This window comes from Anabrus simplex, chromosome 3 (genome assembly GCF_040414725.1).
Source record: "Anabrus simplex isolate iqAnaSimp1 chromosome 3, ASM4041472v1, whole genome shotgun sequence".
Classification (NCBI taxonomy): Eukaryota; Metazoa; Arthropoda; class Insecta; order Orthoptera; family Tettigoniidae; genus Anabrus; species Anabrus simplex.
This window is the reverse complement of record NC_090267.1, coordinates 30,222,681-30,238,441: the sequence shown is the minus strand read 5'-3', so window position 1 is coordinate 30,238,441 and position 15,761 is coordinate 30,222,681. Positions and strand designations below refer to the sequence as shown.

General features: G+C 39.8%; 1 protein-coding gene across 1 annotated transcript in view; it reads left to right on the top strand.

Annotated features, from left to right (window-relative positions):
* The first annotated feature begins 1,599 nt into the window (after window positions 1–1,599).
* The window catches only part of LOC136866973 (dipeptidase 1), a 411,985-nt gene continuing 397,823 nt past the window's right edge, over window positions 1,600–15,761 (top strand). The window contains exon 1 of the mRNA XM_067144065.2: window positions 1,600–1,718. Within this exon, the coding sequence (XP_067000166.1) occupies window positions 1,600–1,718 (119 nt within the window). The remainder of the gene's footprint in view (window positions 1,719–15,761) is intronic.

Sequence of the window (15,761 nt, the reverse complement as noted above, 5' to 3'; positions counted from 1 at the left end):
AGGTCGCCCATCAGGTGTCGACTCGAAAAACCTGCATGAGGTCTCTCTGGAGGCCACACGCCGTAATTGCTGCACAAGAACCTCGTCCATCCGGATCGAAAATATAAAAAAAAAAATACTTTTATTGTGCAGTATTTCTTTTATGGCGTCGACTCTTGTTGAATGTCTTTCCGCCAAGGGTAGCTAAAGACAGAAATTGGAAGTAATTTGGCCAAGGTCTATCGAAGATACGCCAACGGCCGTAGCCGTGTTGAAACACCGGATCCCGTGAGATCTCCAAAGTTAAGCAACATTGGGCGTGGTCAGGAGTTGGATGGGTTGCCACGCGCTGTTGGTGGAGGATAAGGGAATGGAGGAGCGGAAAGGAACTGGCCACAGTACCGCACGTAAACTCCGGCTCAGGAACACCTCTGCAGAGGTTCGGACCTGCCTTCGGGCAGAATAACCCTTACCTTACCTTATCGAAGGTATTAGAATTCAGAATGGGAACCCGTGGAAAACCATTCCCAGGACGGCCGAGGTGGGATTCAAACCCACGATCTTCTGAATGCAACACACAATTAATTCACTGATGGTAAATTCGAAAATGAAACCGGCAATTAATCAGAAGAAACAAAGGACAACAATGCCGCTGGACAAACTGATGTTAGTAAACCGTCTTCGTGATCGAGCGAACGCTATAACCAGGAAATTTTTCAGACATTATTTTAGTGCATAAAACAGAGTCGTAAGTATAAGAAAAGTGTTCTTATATTTTGTATACAATTGCAAAATGCATTACTGTAGAACGTATGTTAATAGATTATATAACATGTACTGTATTTGCTTTTTAGTTTTATGGATTATGCGGATTTTCGATAATCCGAATCAGTTCCGGTCCGACTTAATCCGGATAAAAGGAGGTTCTTGTGTATGAATTACTTCCGTAACGACTTGAAAATTCCTTCATAACTTTATTCCAGTTCGAATTAAAAATTCATTTCGACTTCCAGATAAAATGTAAGTTCACTTAAACAAGATAAAAGGGCTGCCAGGACGAGGCAGTAAGGCGTGCTCGGTTCACCCGGAGGAACGTCGATTCGATTCCCCGTCAAGAAGTCGAAACATTTAAGAAACGAGATTTCCCCTTCCGGAGGTGTAGATGGCACTGATGTTCACTCAGCCTACAAGAGAATGAGTACCAGGTTAATTCTGAGAGCAGAGGCGGCCGGACGTAGAGCTAACCACTCTACCCCACCAAGTGCTGAGGTTACGAATAGTGGAAGCCTTTTTTCCTTCCATCCCTCCAAGGGCCTTCATGGCTTGTACGGGGATGAATTTGGTTTTATTAAATAACACACGTCATGGCATTGGAACAAGTGGTCAGTGGGAGGAAAAAACGCTTTTAGTTCAATACTCGCACTGTCTTATTTCTGAGTTCCAATTTCGAAATGTCCTTCCAGTTTGACCCCGTCGAGAAAATTTGGTGATATTCAATTATTATTGGCATCAAACCTCTGTAGGTGTGTCTGTAATTGTCTAATTGATTCATGTATATTTTTATTTACAAACCATGTTCCATCCATCAGTAAATGACTGTGTTGCTCCGCAGGCTCGAGCATGCGCCTGGTGCTCTGGCTCCTACACGGGCTTGTCATGCGGGTGGCTTTCGCTCTGCACCTGGAGGCCCGCCTAGACGCGGTACGGAGAATTCTTCACGAGGCTCCTCTGGTTGATGGGTAAGTACATCACACTAAAATATTCAACTCTAGATGTATGCATTTGTCGACCAAATAATTCTAAAGAATCTGGTTATGTAGGTCCGACAAGTCCTATGGCAGAATTCAAGAGTATTCGTCAATAGCCTGTGCAGTATTTACATACCACATGAACCGCCGCATGAGACGGTTGTCTCAGGCACTGGGCCTTCTTAGACGACGAGATAAGCGTGTTGCATCATACATCACTGTGATTTTACCAGACAGGGCAATAGGTGAATTTTTTCTCGCATGATTCACTATTGTGTAATTAGTAATTAAGAAAGAGGTCATGTAAATGTAACGCTCTTCAGAATTTCAAGGTCACAAATTATAACACATGCATTTTACGGTTATCATTTATCGCTAAAAATAACATCTTACAAGGTACTCTCTAAATGCATTCCATAGGTTTATTTTATCAAAATATTAGCTGCATTTCTCCCTAATGCATAAAAATGCATTAGAACGTAAGCGCATGAAGAATCAACACTATATCTACCCTCTTCAACAGACAGAACAGTGCCACACAACACTTCCCCCAAATAACCTCCTACCCCTCCCCTAACCCTTAATACAGAACAGAGTCGATAACAAAAGCGATCCTTTGAATATTGAAGAAACAATCGAAAATTAAAGTGCAAAAGGTAACCCAGCCAACAGAAATGAACATACAGGTATAAAATTACCCCCTTTTGCCCTACTTAATTTTCACCTGAACAACATTTACACTCTTGGCATTAGCGCTTAATGAATCTCAGAGCAGAAAATCTCGGACATGTATGTCTGGAATGTGGCTTAAAGATATTCTTATTTGTGGTAAATTCTCTGAATTTATGCACCGTTTTTTGCCACTCTAGAGAACATTGTAGGTTATCATTTATCACTTACAACAGGGCCTCTCAAACGCCCAAAATCTCACGCGTGCAAACAGCCGAGCAGAGTTCCTGTGCACATTGCATCGATCCCATTCGGATGGGCTCGGACAAACGCTTCGTCTCTGGGCTACTCGGCTAAGCTCGGCTCAACTCAGCTCGGATTTGGAGCGCTACGGAGCAAGTAAGGAAGAGGGAGACAGCGGGAGCGAGCGAGATAGGCGTGGGGAAAGAGAGAGACAGCGCTATTGCTCCAAATTGAGGAGTGGGGATCTGCACTCTGGTCAACCAAGCGAAGTCGTCTGTTGCACCGTGCACAGTGCATGCACCAGGCGCATGCACCCTGAGAGGCCTTGACTTATAAGATACTCTGTAATTGAATGCCACATTTTATTTAATCAACATCATTAACTTATATTTGCTGCAAAATACATTAAACTTATTATAATATGAAGAAGCAAAATAACCCTCTCTTCTCTCCAATGGTCAGAAGCCAGGATCCACAACATTCCCCTACCTCCCCCGCCCTCTCCACGGAACAGAGTGCAATGCCCACAGGAACTTTCCACTCAACTCCTTCAAGACCACAGTCCGGGCGCTGTGATTTAAGGCAACAGAATACACGTTAGCAGCTCAGAAAATTACAGAAGTATTTTAATAAGTTAATACGGCGACTGTTGAATACTGATACAATCATTATTTGTTCATAATATCACCAACTCTCAATCGTTGACATGTTTACACAACGTAAACGATATTATATATATCCGCATTATTTAAAATGATTTGATAGAATCTGAGGATTTTCTTGTAGAAAGAAACATATGATTCTTTGTTTACTAGTATGGATTTTTTAAAGGTCTATTATAGCGTTGTATGTGTTACAATTAGTGGTTTTGAAGGACGAAAAATCTTAAAGTTAGAAACACTATGGTGTGTCCAACCCTTGTTCCGTTTCCCTACGGGGTCGTATATGAAGTGAGGTAAACCTTCGTATGATGGTAGGAGCAGAGTGAAACCCGGTGTTGGCAGATAGCCTTTTCTTATTGAATAGCACCAATGGGTCTGTTCGAGGCCTAAAGTCTTCATCCCGCAATGAATCACCATCTATAGCGTCATATGCCCTCACTCGAAAGCTTTGGAATGGAATCTAGGCTTTCGACACGCAATCTAGTAGTTAAAAATTGTATACCGTACTACCCTGCCGGCCGACATTCTGATGGTGATAACATTTTTCGACAGGTCTCGAACAAGTGACAGACCGTGTAGACCTCACGCCTTAACGATCATGGCCACCAGGCGGGCTCACATACTTCATAATTAATTTCAGAAAATGATAGGTTAAGGAACAGCGTATACATCATCCGTTCACCTATGATGTGTAGTGGTTAGTGTGATTAGCTGCCAGTCGCAGAGACTCGGCTCTGCCACGAAATTTGAGAAGTGATACGAGGGCTAGAACGGGGTCCAGTCAGCCTTGCGGGAGGTCGATTGAGTATAGCGAGTTTCGATTCCTACCTCAGTCATTTTCGAAGTGGTTTCCCGTAGTTTCCCATTTCTCCTCCAGGTAAATGCCGGCATGGTACCTATCTGTTTTACCTAGTCTTTCCTTAAATAAGCCAACGGCCGTAGCCGTGTTGAAACACCGGATCCCGTGAGATCTCCGAAGTTAAGCAACATTGGGCGTGGTCAGGAGTTGGATGGGTTGCCACGCGCTGTTAGTGGGGGTAAGGGAATGGAGGAGCGGAAAGGAACTGGCCACCCTACCGCACGTAAACTCCGGCTCAGGAACACCTCTGCGGAGGTTCGGACCTGCCTTCGGGCAGAATAACCCTTACCTTACCTTCCTTAAATATTTACAAAGCATTTAGAAATTAATTGAACATTTCCCTTGGAAAATTATTCCAATCCCTTACTCCCCTTCCTATAAAGCAATATTTGCCCCAATTTGTTCCCTCGAATTCCACATTCATATTGTGATTTTTCCTACTTTTAAAAAGACCACTCAAACCTGTTTTTCTACTAATGTCATTCAACGCCATCTCTCCACTGACAGTTCGTAACGTACCACTTAGTCGAGCAGCTCGTCTCTTATTTCCCAACTCTTCCCAGGCCAAACTTTGTGTAACATTTTCGTAACGCTACTCTTTTGTCGGAAATCACCCAGAACAAATCGAGTTGTTTTTCTTTGGATTTTTTCTATTTCTTGAATCAAGTAATCCTGGTGATGGTCCAATACACTGGAACCGTACACTAGTTGGGGATTTACCAGAGACTTATATGGCGTCTCCTTTACATCCTTACTACAAATCCTAAATATCCTCATAAACATGTACGGAGAGCTGTACCCTTCATTTACAATCCCGTTTTTGAGATTACCCCAATGGAGATCTTTCCTTATATCAACACCTAGATACTTACAGTGGTCCCCATAAGAAACTTTCAACCCATAAACACACTAATTAAAACTCAGAGGACTTTTCCTACTAGTAAAACTCAAAAACTAATTTTTAACCCTATCAACGAAGTCATTAAAACTGAGAGGACTTTTCCTATTTTTAAAACTCACAACCTGATTTCTAACCCCGTTTATCAATATATCGTTACCTGTGGGCCTTCTCACAACATTATGGATGTCATTTTCAGTTGCTCATAATCTTGTAACGTATTTAGTACTCTACACAGTATAACATCATCCGCCAAAAGCCTTATCTCTGATTTCGGTTCATTACTCATTGAAGTGTTGATTAGCACTGTTGAGTTGTTGCTGTTATATGTCCATTGTTTTTGAATTGGCTGTGTTGATTGTATGAGAGGCGGATTTTCTCTGCATTCGAACGGCGAAACAGTCATTGTGTGTTATGCGAATCTGCAGGCCTGAGTTCTAACCTATCCGCGAGCAGCTGTTGTGTGTGCAGTGACTGAGCTTGAAGGAGCGAAAGTGAAAAGTAGACCGTCTAGGTAGGCCACCTGACAGATCATGCGCAGTGAGGAGGAAAGGAATAATTTGTAAATAGGTAGAAATCAGTTGAGTTTAGTCACTCATACTTGAATAGAATTGAGTGTGACTTAATTGAGTCATACGGAAATAAATTAGAACCATAAAACAGACGCAGTTTTATTCGTAACAGTATCAGAAGATAAAATGCCTTTATACTTCTACGGCTCTTTGAGTATTGCAGCGGAACTTCACATCTCACTGATTTTTCCACGAAATCACATATCCTGAACTAATTTAAGTAGTTAGTTTGATGATTACTTAAAAGGATATAAACTCCCGCTACAATTCATTTCACATTTTCATATATCTTCAAGCTAAGGCAAGCGTAAAGAATGTGGAAAGGTTCACAATAGTTTAAAATATTACGTCTTGGAAGCGTGATAAATGTACAATGCTCGCGAGAGCAGCTCATTATTCTCGTACAAACAAACGTGTGGGTGATTTATTTTCCAGCCTAGCTCTTGCTCCGCGAATATAAATACTGAAGTTGAATGTCTACAGGGTGTTTTCTCGGCTCCTCTCCGCAATTTCTTACTTGATATTGTACAAAGAGGATTATTATAGCAAGAATTAAAAGAATTTAAATACTGAAATGTTATTCTGTAACTCTAAAAACCAAGACTTCACTTAATATGCTATAAATAATACTTTCTACTTACAAATATCCCACATGAAGTACTGATGCACGGGATGCCTGGTTCACTTGTTTTCGGAGGAGCGCTACAACGTCCTGTATTTCGGATGCTGTGAAGCAAATAGCAGTCCTCTTTCTGCACACGTCCCATAAAGGGTGCATTTGTAAACACGTCACAGATGCAGAAAAGAAAATTTAATAACATTAATTTATACACGTGTAGACATTCGACTCTATAGAAAAGTTGTTTCTATAAAACAAAAACTAATACTGTTCGGCAAAATACGTTTGTAGAAGGCAGACGTCTGTTTGGAATCTCTTGCGCATACCGCCTGCGAGCTTCGGCCAGATTCTTCATACCTTAAAGTGATGTCTGTGTTGCTGAACACACTAGCCATTGCCGATATGCAAACAGCACATGTAATGCTGCTGTACCGTACACTAGACTAGTACTATGCTGTCGGAAATGAGGTTTACTAATGCAGGGAGTTGCATGAGACGGGTAGCGCTGAGGAACATGTTGCGAGCGACTGTCCGGTTGTTACCTCTTCATATTCTGACGTAACCTGCCTGCTGGTAGTAGCGCTCCTGTGGAAATCAGTTAGTAGACATCCAGTTCAACATCTGTGCATGCGTAACCTTTATAAGCAGAAAAAAAATACGGTGCTCGCGAGCCGCCTGGTACATTAGCACAGATACAACTTACGGCGATGATGAGATAAGGGAGGAGTAGGAGTGGAAGGGAAGTATCCGTGGTCTAATTAAGGTACAGCCCCAGCGTTTACCTGGTGTGAAAATGGGAAACCACGGAAAACCGTCTTCAGGTTCGCCGATTGGTAATTATCTTCAAAATGGACTTTTTTCTACACTCCATGAGTCCATATACAGTAATTTAATTCCTCACAACATATCGTCGTTGCCGGGACAAAACCTCCTATGTGATAATATTGTTGGAGATATACTGACCTGCAGCACATACATTATGAAGAGCGAGAATGCCTTGACCACATTCACACAATATTGCACCTTAGATGACAGAACATTACCGACCAAAATTCTAAGCAAAAATATTTCAATAGGAGGTTTTGTCCCGGCAGCGACGGAATATTTTCTGTATCTTCCTCACTTCAACCTCCTCTATACACTATTTTCCTTACACCGTATATCCTTGTGTTCCTATATTTTCCACGCATTATGTTACCTTCACCAGGATATTTGAGTTTCTGACAGCAATCCAGAAAGGAGTGAGGCAAGGCTGCAGTTTGCCTCTCCTCCTACAGTATTCAATGTTTACGCAGAACAGGCGGTAAGGGAAATCAAAGAAGAATTTGGGAAGAGAATTACAATCAAAGGAGAGCAAATCAAAACCCTGAAATTTGCCCGCGATACTGTTATTTTATCCGAGTCTTCAGAAGATCTAGAGAAATTGCTGAATACTATGTACAGAGCCTTCTGTAAAGAGTGAAAATGAAAACCTATAACCTGCTTTCCAGTCATTGACCGGGTCAGGAAAGAAATGAATGAATCATGTATAGGCTATTAGTACGATGGGGTCGCCACTCCCAAAGTGATTTTATTAATGACTGATAGATGCTATGAAATGAGAATGGAGAGTGTTGCTGGAATGAAAGATGACAGGGAGAAGCGGAATACCCGGAGGAAAACCTGTCCCACCTCGGCTTTGTCCAGCACAAATCTCACATTGAGTGACCAGGATTGTAACCACGGTATCCAGCGGTGAGAGGGCGACGCGCTGCCCTCTGAACCACGGAGGCTCTTCTGTAAAGAGTACAAGATGAAAATAAATGAGGCCAAAGCAAAATTAATAGAGTGTAGTCGAACGAAGTCAGATGATTCAGGAAACATTAGACTAGGAAATGAAGACTTAAAGGAGGTACATGAATACTGTTACTTGGGTAGTAAAATAACTAACGGTGGCAGAAGTAAGGAGGATATAAACAGCAGATTAGCACAAGCAATTAAGGCCTTTCTAATGAAAAGAAATTTGCTCACTTCGAAAACAGATGCAAGAATTATAAAGATGTTTTTGAAGACTTTCGTCTCGAGCGTGGCATTGTGTGGAAGTGAAACAAGGACGATAACTCGCTCAGAAAGTAAAGAAATACATTAGGAGCTCTTGAAATGTGGTGTTACCGGAGAATGTTGAATGTGAGATGGATAGATCGAATCGCGAATGAAGGGATACTGAATCACATCGATTCGAATAAATTTGACGAGAAGACGAGAGAGAATGGTAGGCCACACCTTAACACTACCAGGACTTGTTCACTTAGTTTGTTTAGGGGAGTACAGGTGGAAAGAACGGTAGGGGTTGACCAAGGTATGAATATGACAAGCAGATAAGAGCTAATGTAGGATGTAGTAGTTTGGTAGAAATTAAAAGCGTGGATAGAGGGCGTGGAGAGCTGCATCAAACCAGTCTAATGACTCAAAAAAACAACATCTTACTCTCAACTCTCCAGTTCAGCAATATCTTCGGAATTATATCACATCTCATCGTTTCAACGTGTGCGAACAATTCAAACCTTCTTTCTTCAATCACATCCAAATACCTCCCGATGCAATGTTCGCATCTTTGGGTAGCTGAAGAAAATCAATCAATCAATCAATCAATCAATCAATCAATCAATCAATCAATCAATCAATCAATCAATCAATCAATCAATCAATCGATCGATCGATCGATGACCAATCAATCAATCAATCAATCAACCAATCAATCAATCAATCAATCAATCAATCAATCAATCTATTTATCTATCTATCTATCATCTATCTATCTATCTATCTATCTATCTATCTATCTATCTATCTATCTATCAATCAGTTAATCAATCACCGCTGATATGCATTTAGGGCAGTCTCCCAGGTGGCAGAGTCCCTAGCTGTTGTTTACCAAGTATTTTCTTAAATAATTGCAAGAATTTGGAAATTTATTGAACACCCCGTTGGTAAATTATTACAATCTTAAACTCCTCTCCTTATAAATGAATATATGCCCCAATTTATCCTCTTGAACTCCAACTTTTATTGTGATGTTTGCTACGTTTCAAAACATCGGTGTGCATTGCACGATGTCGTGTCTGACTGGGGACAGCCCACCAATGTCGACACTAATATATATTATGGCTGCGGGATCATCTGAACATTTGCATCACGAATTTAGCGATACTAAACGTGTGACGCCATGTTGCCTACCAACCGTGCAGGCTGTGATGTGAAGTACTAATGGATGACCATGGCTCAGAAACTTATGGAAGGCTCTATACCTATCTTTGTGGAATGATCGAAATGAAATAAGCGTCTTCGATTTGAAAGACGTATGGTTGAGCACAGGTCCTTATGGATGACGACAATGCGAATAAATGAACCCACCACGTTATTCTAATTATCGTGAACAAATAACTAAGTTCTTCCGCTATACGGAGAAGAATAGAAGCAAGGATATGTTCTTTTCCTGTCCTGGTATGCACAGATGACGTACACTGGTGTCCGAATATGGTCGACTCGAATCCGCCCACGCTAATTCTAGAGAGACTGCGAGTCCAAATTCGTATTGGTAATAAGCTATGTATTAAAGGACTTCACTAAAAACAGATTCGAAAAATCCGTCGGTCCGTTCTATTGGACCGTTTTACTTCAAATTTGTTTTATTCTCTCTGAAATTACCTGACGGCAAATCATGATATATTAATAGGTCTGTAAGTTCAGCCAACTTTGAGTATTCAAAAATTCAGATCATTACATCATCACTCCAATAATTGCAGGTGAAGGTTTAGCATAACCCGCTATACATTCTAACACTTTCACTAATACATTGATATATGTGGATTGCATCCTTAGTAATGTAAATGTATGCAGCCATGTTTTATTACTACCTGTCAATTCAGAGAGTATACACTTCCTCTGATCACGCGAGAATAATATTCCCTGCTAGATACCTTTAATTCTCTAAGTGTTCCCAGCGTCCAGTTATATTCAACAGATGCCACAACATTCCTAATAACCTACATGCTGCTGAGAAAGAAAACTCTACCTGCAAACAGATCCCATCATGACATACGCCTTAGACATTATCTGAGAACACCTACCAAAGGATAACCTAGCTACACTAGAAAGAGTGAAGGCCATGTATCTTAAAGAAAGCTCCACGCTTGGCGAAAAACGCTCCTTCACTACTGACATATGAGTTCATAAGACAACCGTTCTTTATAGAACTACGATTAAAATACAATGATACAATGCCAAACTTTACATAAAGAACTGAAGGATTAAAGAGTCAAATATATGGATAGATTTTTATCAAAAAAGGCGGCCGGATTGGATTAATTCAGACTATGAACTGGGGCATACCATAACGCTCTTCGTATTAAATGTCATGGAAGCATTGAAATGACCAGGTAAAATAACAAGACTATGAAAAACATATCAAGGCGAGTTTTTACAACTGTTTATAATGAATGCTGCATAGAATCACGGGTCCTCTACTAATAATAATAATAATAATAATAATAATAATAATAATAATAATAATAATAATAATAATAATAATAATAATAATAATAATAATAATAATAATGTCCGGTTTATTCAGCTGTGTGATAAATTTTATTTAACAAATTTTAACTAGCAATTTTATTAATTTAATTAAATTAATTTTATTAATATTAAAAAGTCCTTGATTCACGAATACATTTCCAACATTTCCGAATGCGTTTGGCGATTAGTGTCTTTTGTTTCCTTACATACAGCGCTCAGAACAGTATATTGTAATTGTATTATATCCCGCATGGTTGACATTATTATACAGATTGTATAATGATGATGGTACAAACTTTCACGGATAACGGAGGATGGCAAATTGATCAATTTGTGATAAGGAACCGGAAACGATCGAGTCAAAAGTTAAGCAAAATTCTACTCATTAAAATTCGATTACCTGCACAAGTTTCACAAGTTGCTCATTTAAAACAAATGTTCGAAATGGCGTCCCCCGGCATCGTCCCACAAAGTTCTGTCGTACCCATTCGAATATCCCCAGTGTCGTCTGAACAGCATCGTAAGCAGGGGGAATTTTTACTAAGAGATCCTCTTCAGTCTCGACAGGTGTCTAATACACAAGGCTTTCCATATATCGCCAGAAGAAGTCATCAAATAAGGTGAGATCACGTGTGCGAGCGGGCCACGAAACAAGACGTCCTCTCGCTATCCACTTTGCAGGGAAAATCTGATCCCAGTGTTCACGAATCCTCAGTCCAAAGTGAGGCGGGGCTCCATCGTGTTGGAACCACATCCGTTGACGAAGGGCAAGTGTCATGTGTTCCAGGAACGTGGGTAGCACATCTCAGACCATCACTGTGGTGCACTGCTGCATTTAGGAGGACTTTCAACAACTTGAGTTATTAATAACTTTTTGATTCAAACGTTTCCGGACTACGATTCCTTATCTCAAATTGATCCGTTTGCTGTCCTCCAATATCCCACATGTTTATAACATCATCACGGATACTCCTTGTAGATTACTGTTGGCGGAGACCACCAATATGTGTAGCAAGAGACAACAAACTGTTATTATAATGAATACAAGGCTAAAGTTGCTAAATATTTAATTTGAAAGTATGATAGTGTGCTAGAAAAATAAAAGAACGGACGATTATATCACAACTTTAAATATAATCTTATATAGTGCAATCTAAGGCTCCTACAACACAGGGAAAGTGCGATAATTTATGTAAGTCTTGAATGATCTTCGGCATTCTCTTACTGCGGGGAAAATAATGTAATGCCTTGCCAATACTTCAATGGCAGGATAAACTCATTGCACATTTCTACCCAACTCTTATCTTTCCCTCATGGATCTGAAGCATAATATCTAAGAACTATAAGCAACTGCTCCACTGGAGATACTGATAAATTCCAATGTGTGGGGAAACTCTAACTTATTTTCAATTTATTCTAGTACCTTGCCCATTATGGCTTTGGTAATTAGACAACTTTGTAGAAAACTTTCTTCTGACAGCTGAAAAAACTCCTTTTTCTATACTATGTATTGCCCTTTTCCGTCATCGCTTTATAGATAGCCTCCATACAGCAGTAAAGCTTCAAACTTACGTCTACAAGGTTCCACCACTTTAAAATATTGATAGGTGTTAAGAGGTTTAACACAGAGTTGGTGGCATGTCAGTTTAACGAGACTGAGCGAGTGAGCTTGTATACGGGAGATCCCCACTGTCGGCAGACCTAAAGATGGTTTTCCAAGGTTTCCCATTTTCCCACGATACAAATGCTTGGGTTGCACCTTAATTAAGGCCACAGCCACTTCCTTCCCACTCCTAAGCCTTTCCTATCCCATCGTCGCCTCAAGATCTATCTGTGCCGGTGGCACATAAAGCAGATTGTAAAAATAAATACAAGTATTAAAAATAAACACAAGTATTAACAATTTGTTATTGTTAACAATTCTTGATTAATAGTTAGGTCCGGCCTCCGAAGAGACCTGGCGCATATCTTTCGAGTTGACACCTTACAGGCGACCTGCGTGTCTGTGAGGATGGGGGCCTATCTATGTTGAATTCTAATGATGAAGACGGTACACACACACAGCCCCCGAGCCATTAGAATTAAACAATTACGGTTAAAATATCCGACTCGGCCGGGAATGAAACCCATGACCCTCTGGATCAGAGGCTAACCATTTAGCCATGGGAGACGGTCATTTTGTTAAATTCCGTGTTAATTCTACGTAACAGCAGTGATAACACTTAACATTCATTGAAGAAACTGGATCTAAAAATGATAATATAAAATTAGTACTATGAAATATTGTAATAGTATTTAAGAACAGGAATTATCTCTGAATATTCTTTCGAATTATTCACTTAATAAACAAAGAAGTTGAAATGAAAAATATTTACGTTATCATTTCTTCTATGAATTGAAACCCACTGTATAGAACCCTTACTCTACGTTTCCAAGGCACTTCCACATCAACTGGCTTTCAGTGAAACAGAAGGGAGCAGAGATGACTTTATAGCAAGTCCATAAAGAGTAATTATTATATACTTTCTGGGTGTTACCATTCAAATGTCATGTGGCACTCACAAGGCCGTAAGTCCGTGAGCGAGCCTTTCATTACCACCGTATGTTTTGTTGACTATTGTAAGCAACCCTTTGTACACAAGCCGACGCCTGCAGGCTAATATTCCAGATGTAAGCGATAACACATACGAACCTCCAAAGAACAGAGTTCGCTGAGTGTAGGCGGGAGCTGACCTAGTTTGTTTTCCACCAAAAAAAGGTATTCGAATGAGTTCAAAGCATTGTATATTTTTAAACGTACGCCTTTGTAACTGAACGTATTATAACACTGTCCACCGTTAAACAGGATATTTCGAAACAATACACGGACAGCAAACTATATGTTTCCATGTCACCATGATGTTCAATCTGTAAAGAACACAAGTATAGTAAATACTTTCTTTTATAAGTCCTGAATCACCAGAAACTCAGAAGGAAGGTTATTGTAAATCAAACTGTTCTGATACATTCTTTTTATAACAACCCATATTGCAAATATATTTTTCGTATTATTGACAGAAATAAGGGATACTTGAATCGACAAAACATGATTGAATGGGTGGCTAAATTTCTAGAAAAGAGGAAATTAGAGTAGGTGAAGCATTATTTTATCCTGTCATTGCTAAGAAGGGGACCCGCAAAGAAGCGTTATTGGACCTCTGTTTTCTTACATATACAAATGATATGGGTAATGAACTGGAATCACACACACGGATATTTTGCATATGAAGTTGTACCGTATGGAGTAATAAATGCGTAGGTTACACGATTGTAACCTTGATAAAGTTGTGAGACAGACAGCAGAGAGTACTATGATGGTAAAGGGGACGAAAAGTCAACGAGGAAAAGAAGTCCTCACAGATTTAATTACTGTGTTGGCGGGATGACAGTAATTCATGGTAATCACTGTAAACTACCTGGGCTATAATATAAAGAAAGACGTTGTTTGGGTAATCACATAAACGGTTATGAGAGAATTTAGAGATTTTAGTTAGGATGTTAAGGAGAGCGTATATGTCACTGTTAATATCCCTAGTTCTAGTGTATGAGACACTCACCAGGATTGTTTGATTCAAGAATTGATAATGATTTCGAGTAAAGAAGCAAGATTTGTTCTGGGTGATGCCTGACAAAAGACTAGTGTTACGAAAATATCGCTAACTTTGGGCTGGGAAGACTTGGAAGTAACAAGACAAGCTGCTCGACTAAGCGGGTTGTTCCGGGCGGTCTGTCGAGAGATGGCGTGGAATGACATCAGTAAATGTATAAGTTCAAGTGGTGTCTTTAAAGGTAGCTAAGATAAAAATATGAAGATAAAGGTGGAATTCATGAGGACAAACTGGAGCGAATATTTGATTGTAGGAAGAGGAGTTAGGGATTGGAGTAATTTACCATAGGATAGTTTTGGTAAATTTTCAATTACTTTAAAATTATTTTAGAGAAAGCTTGGTAAACAAATGATAGGGAATATGCCACCTGGGCGACTGCCCTAAAGGCAGATCAAATGTGATTGTTACTATGAATTATTGTTAGTTCTCAGTAGATTTGTTAAGCCCACTTCACACGTTCTCGGAACTTTTTAGATCGTATGTTCTGAGACAAACATGTACCGCACATTAGTGTTTAATTTGTGTTCTTTTATTTTCCTTTGTTACATTTAGTACTTCTTTATAATACAAAATGAGCTTGTTGTCTTTCGCGGATCTATGTAAATAGAGGGTTATAGCTCTCTTTATCTCGAACCATCTATCCCGAAACTTAGCTCGTGTAAGGATTATCTAAGTTACACCAATAAACTTTGAGTAAAATCGAGCATTTTTAAACCAAATTTCTTGGCAGAATTTTGGCACATGGGAATTTCCAGATTAATGTAATATACCGGAAAAACTGCACAAGATGGTTCAGGATAGCGAGTGGAGCAACATTTGTCCTTTGGCCCACAGGATCGAGAGTTTTGTCTGGGTCTTTGTCCTATAAGGAATCCCGCATGGATTTCAAAATTATTGACTGATACACATTTTTCATTTCTGTATTAAGTAAGGTTTAATATGATATATTTATCATTTACGGACATATTATAAATGATCCTTGTAGTTATTAATCAAATTTTCCTGTAATATTTGTCTTTTTGGCAATCTCCAAATGGGGGAAGCAGAAATAAATGCATCTCTCTCTCTCAATTTACAGCTTTTGTAGATGTTAAGAAAATATTTTCAAGTTCGGATAAATTTTGTTGTCGGACGTTTAACGTATCGGTGTGTGAGTTCGGTACCCTCTCACTGTAGCCGTGCTGTGGAGCGAGGACACCCTTACCGTGTGACAGCGCAGGTGAGCTTGGAAGTTCATTCACAACTACCGTGATATAGATTATAGTGGACACCCATCCTGGGTTACCATGGTCGATGTTGCCTAATAAT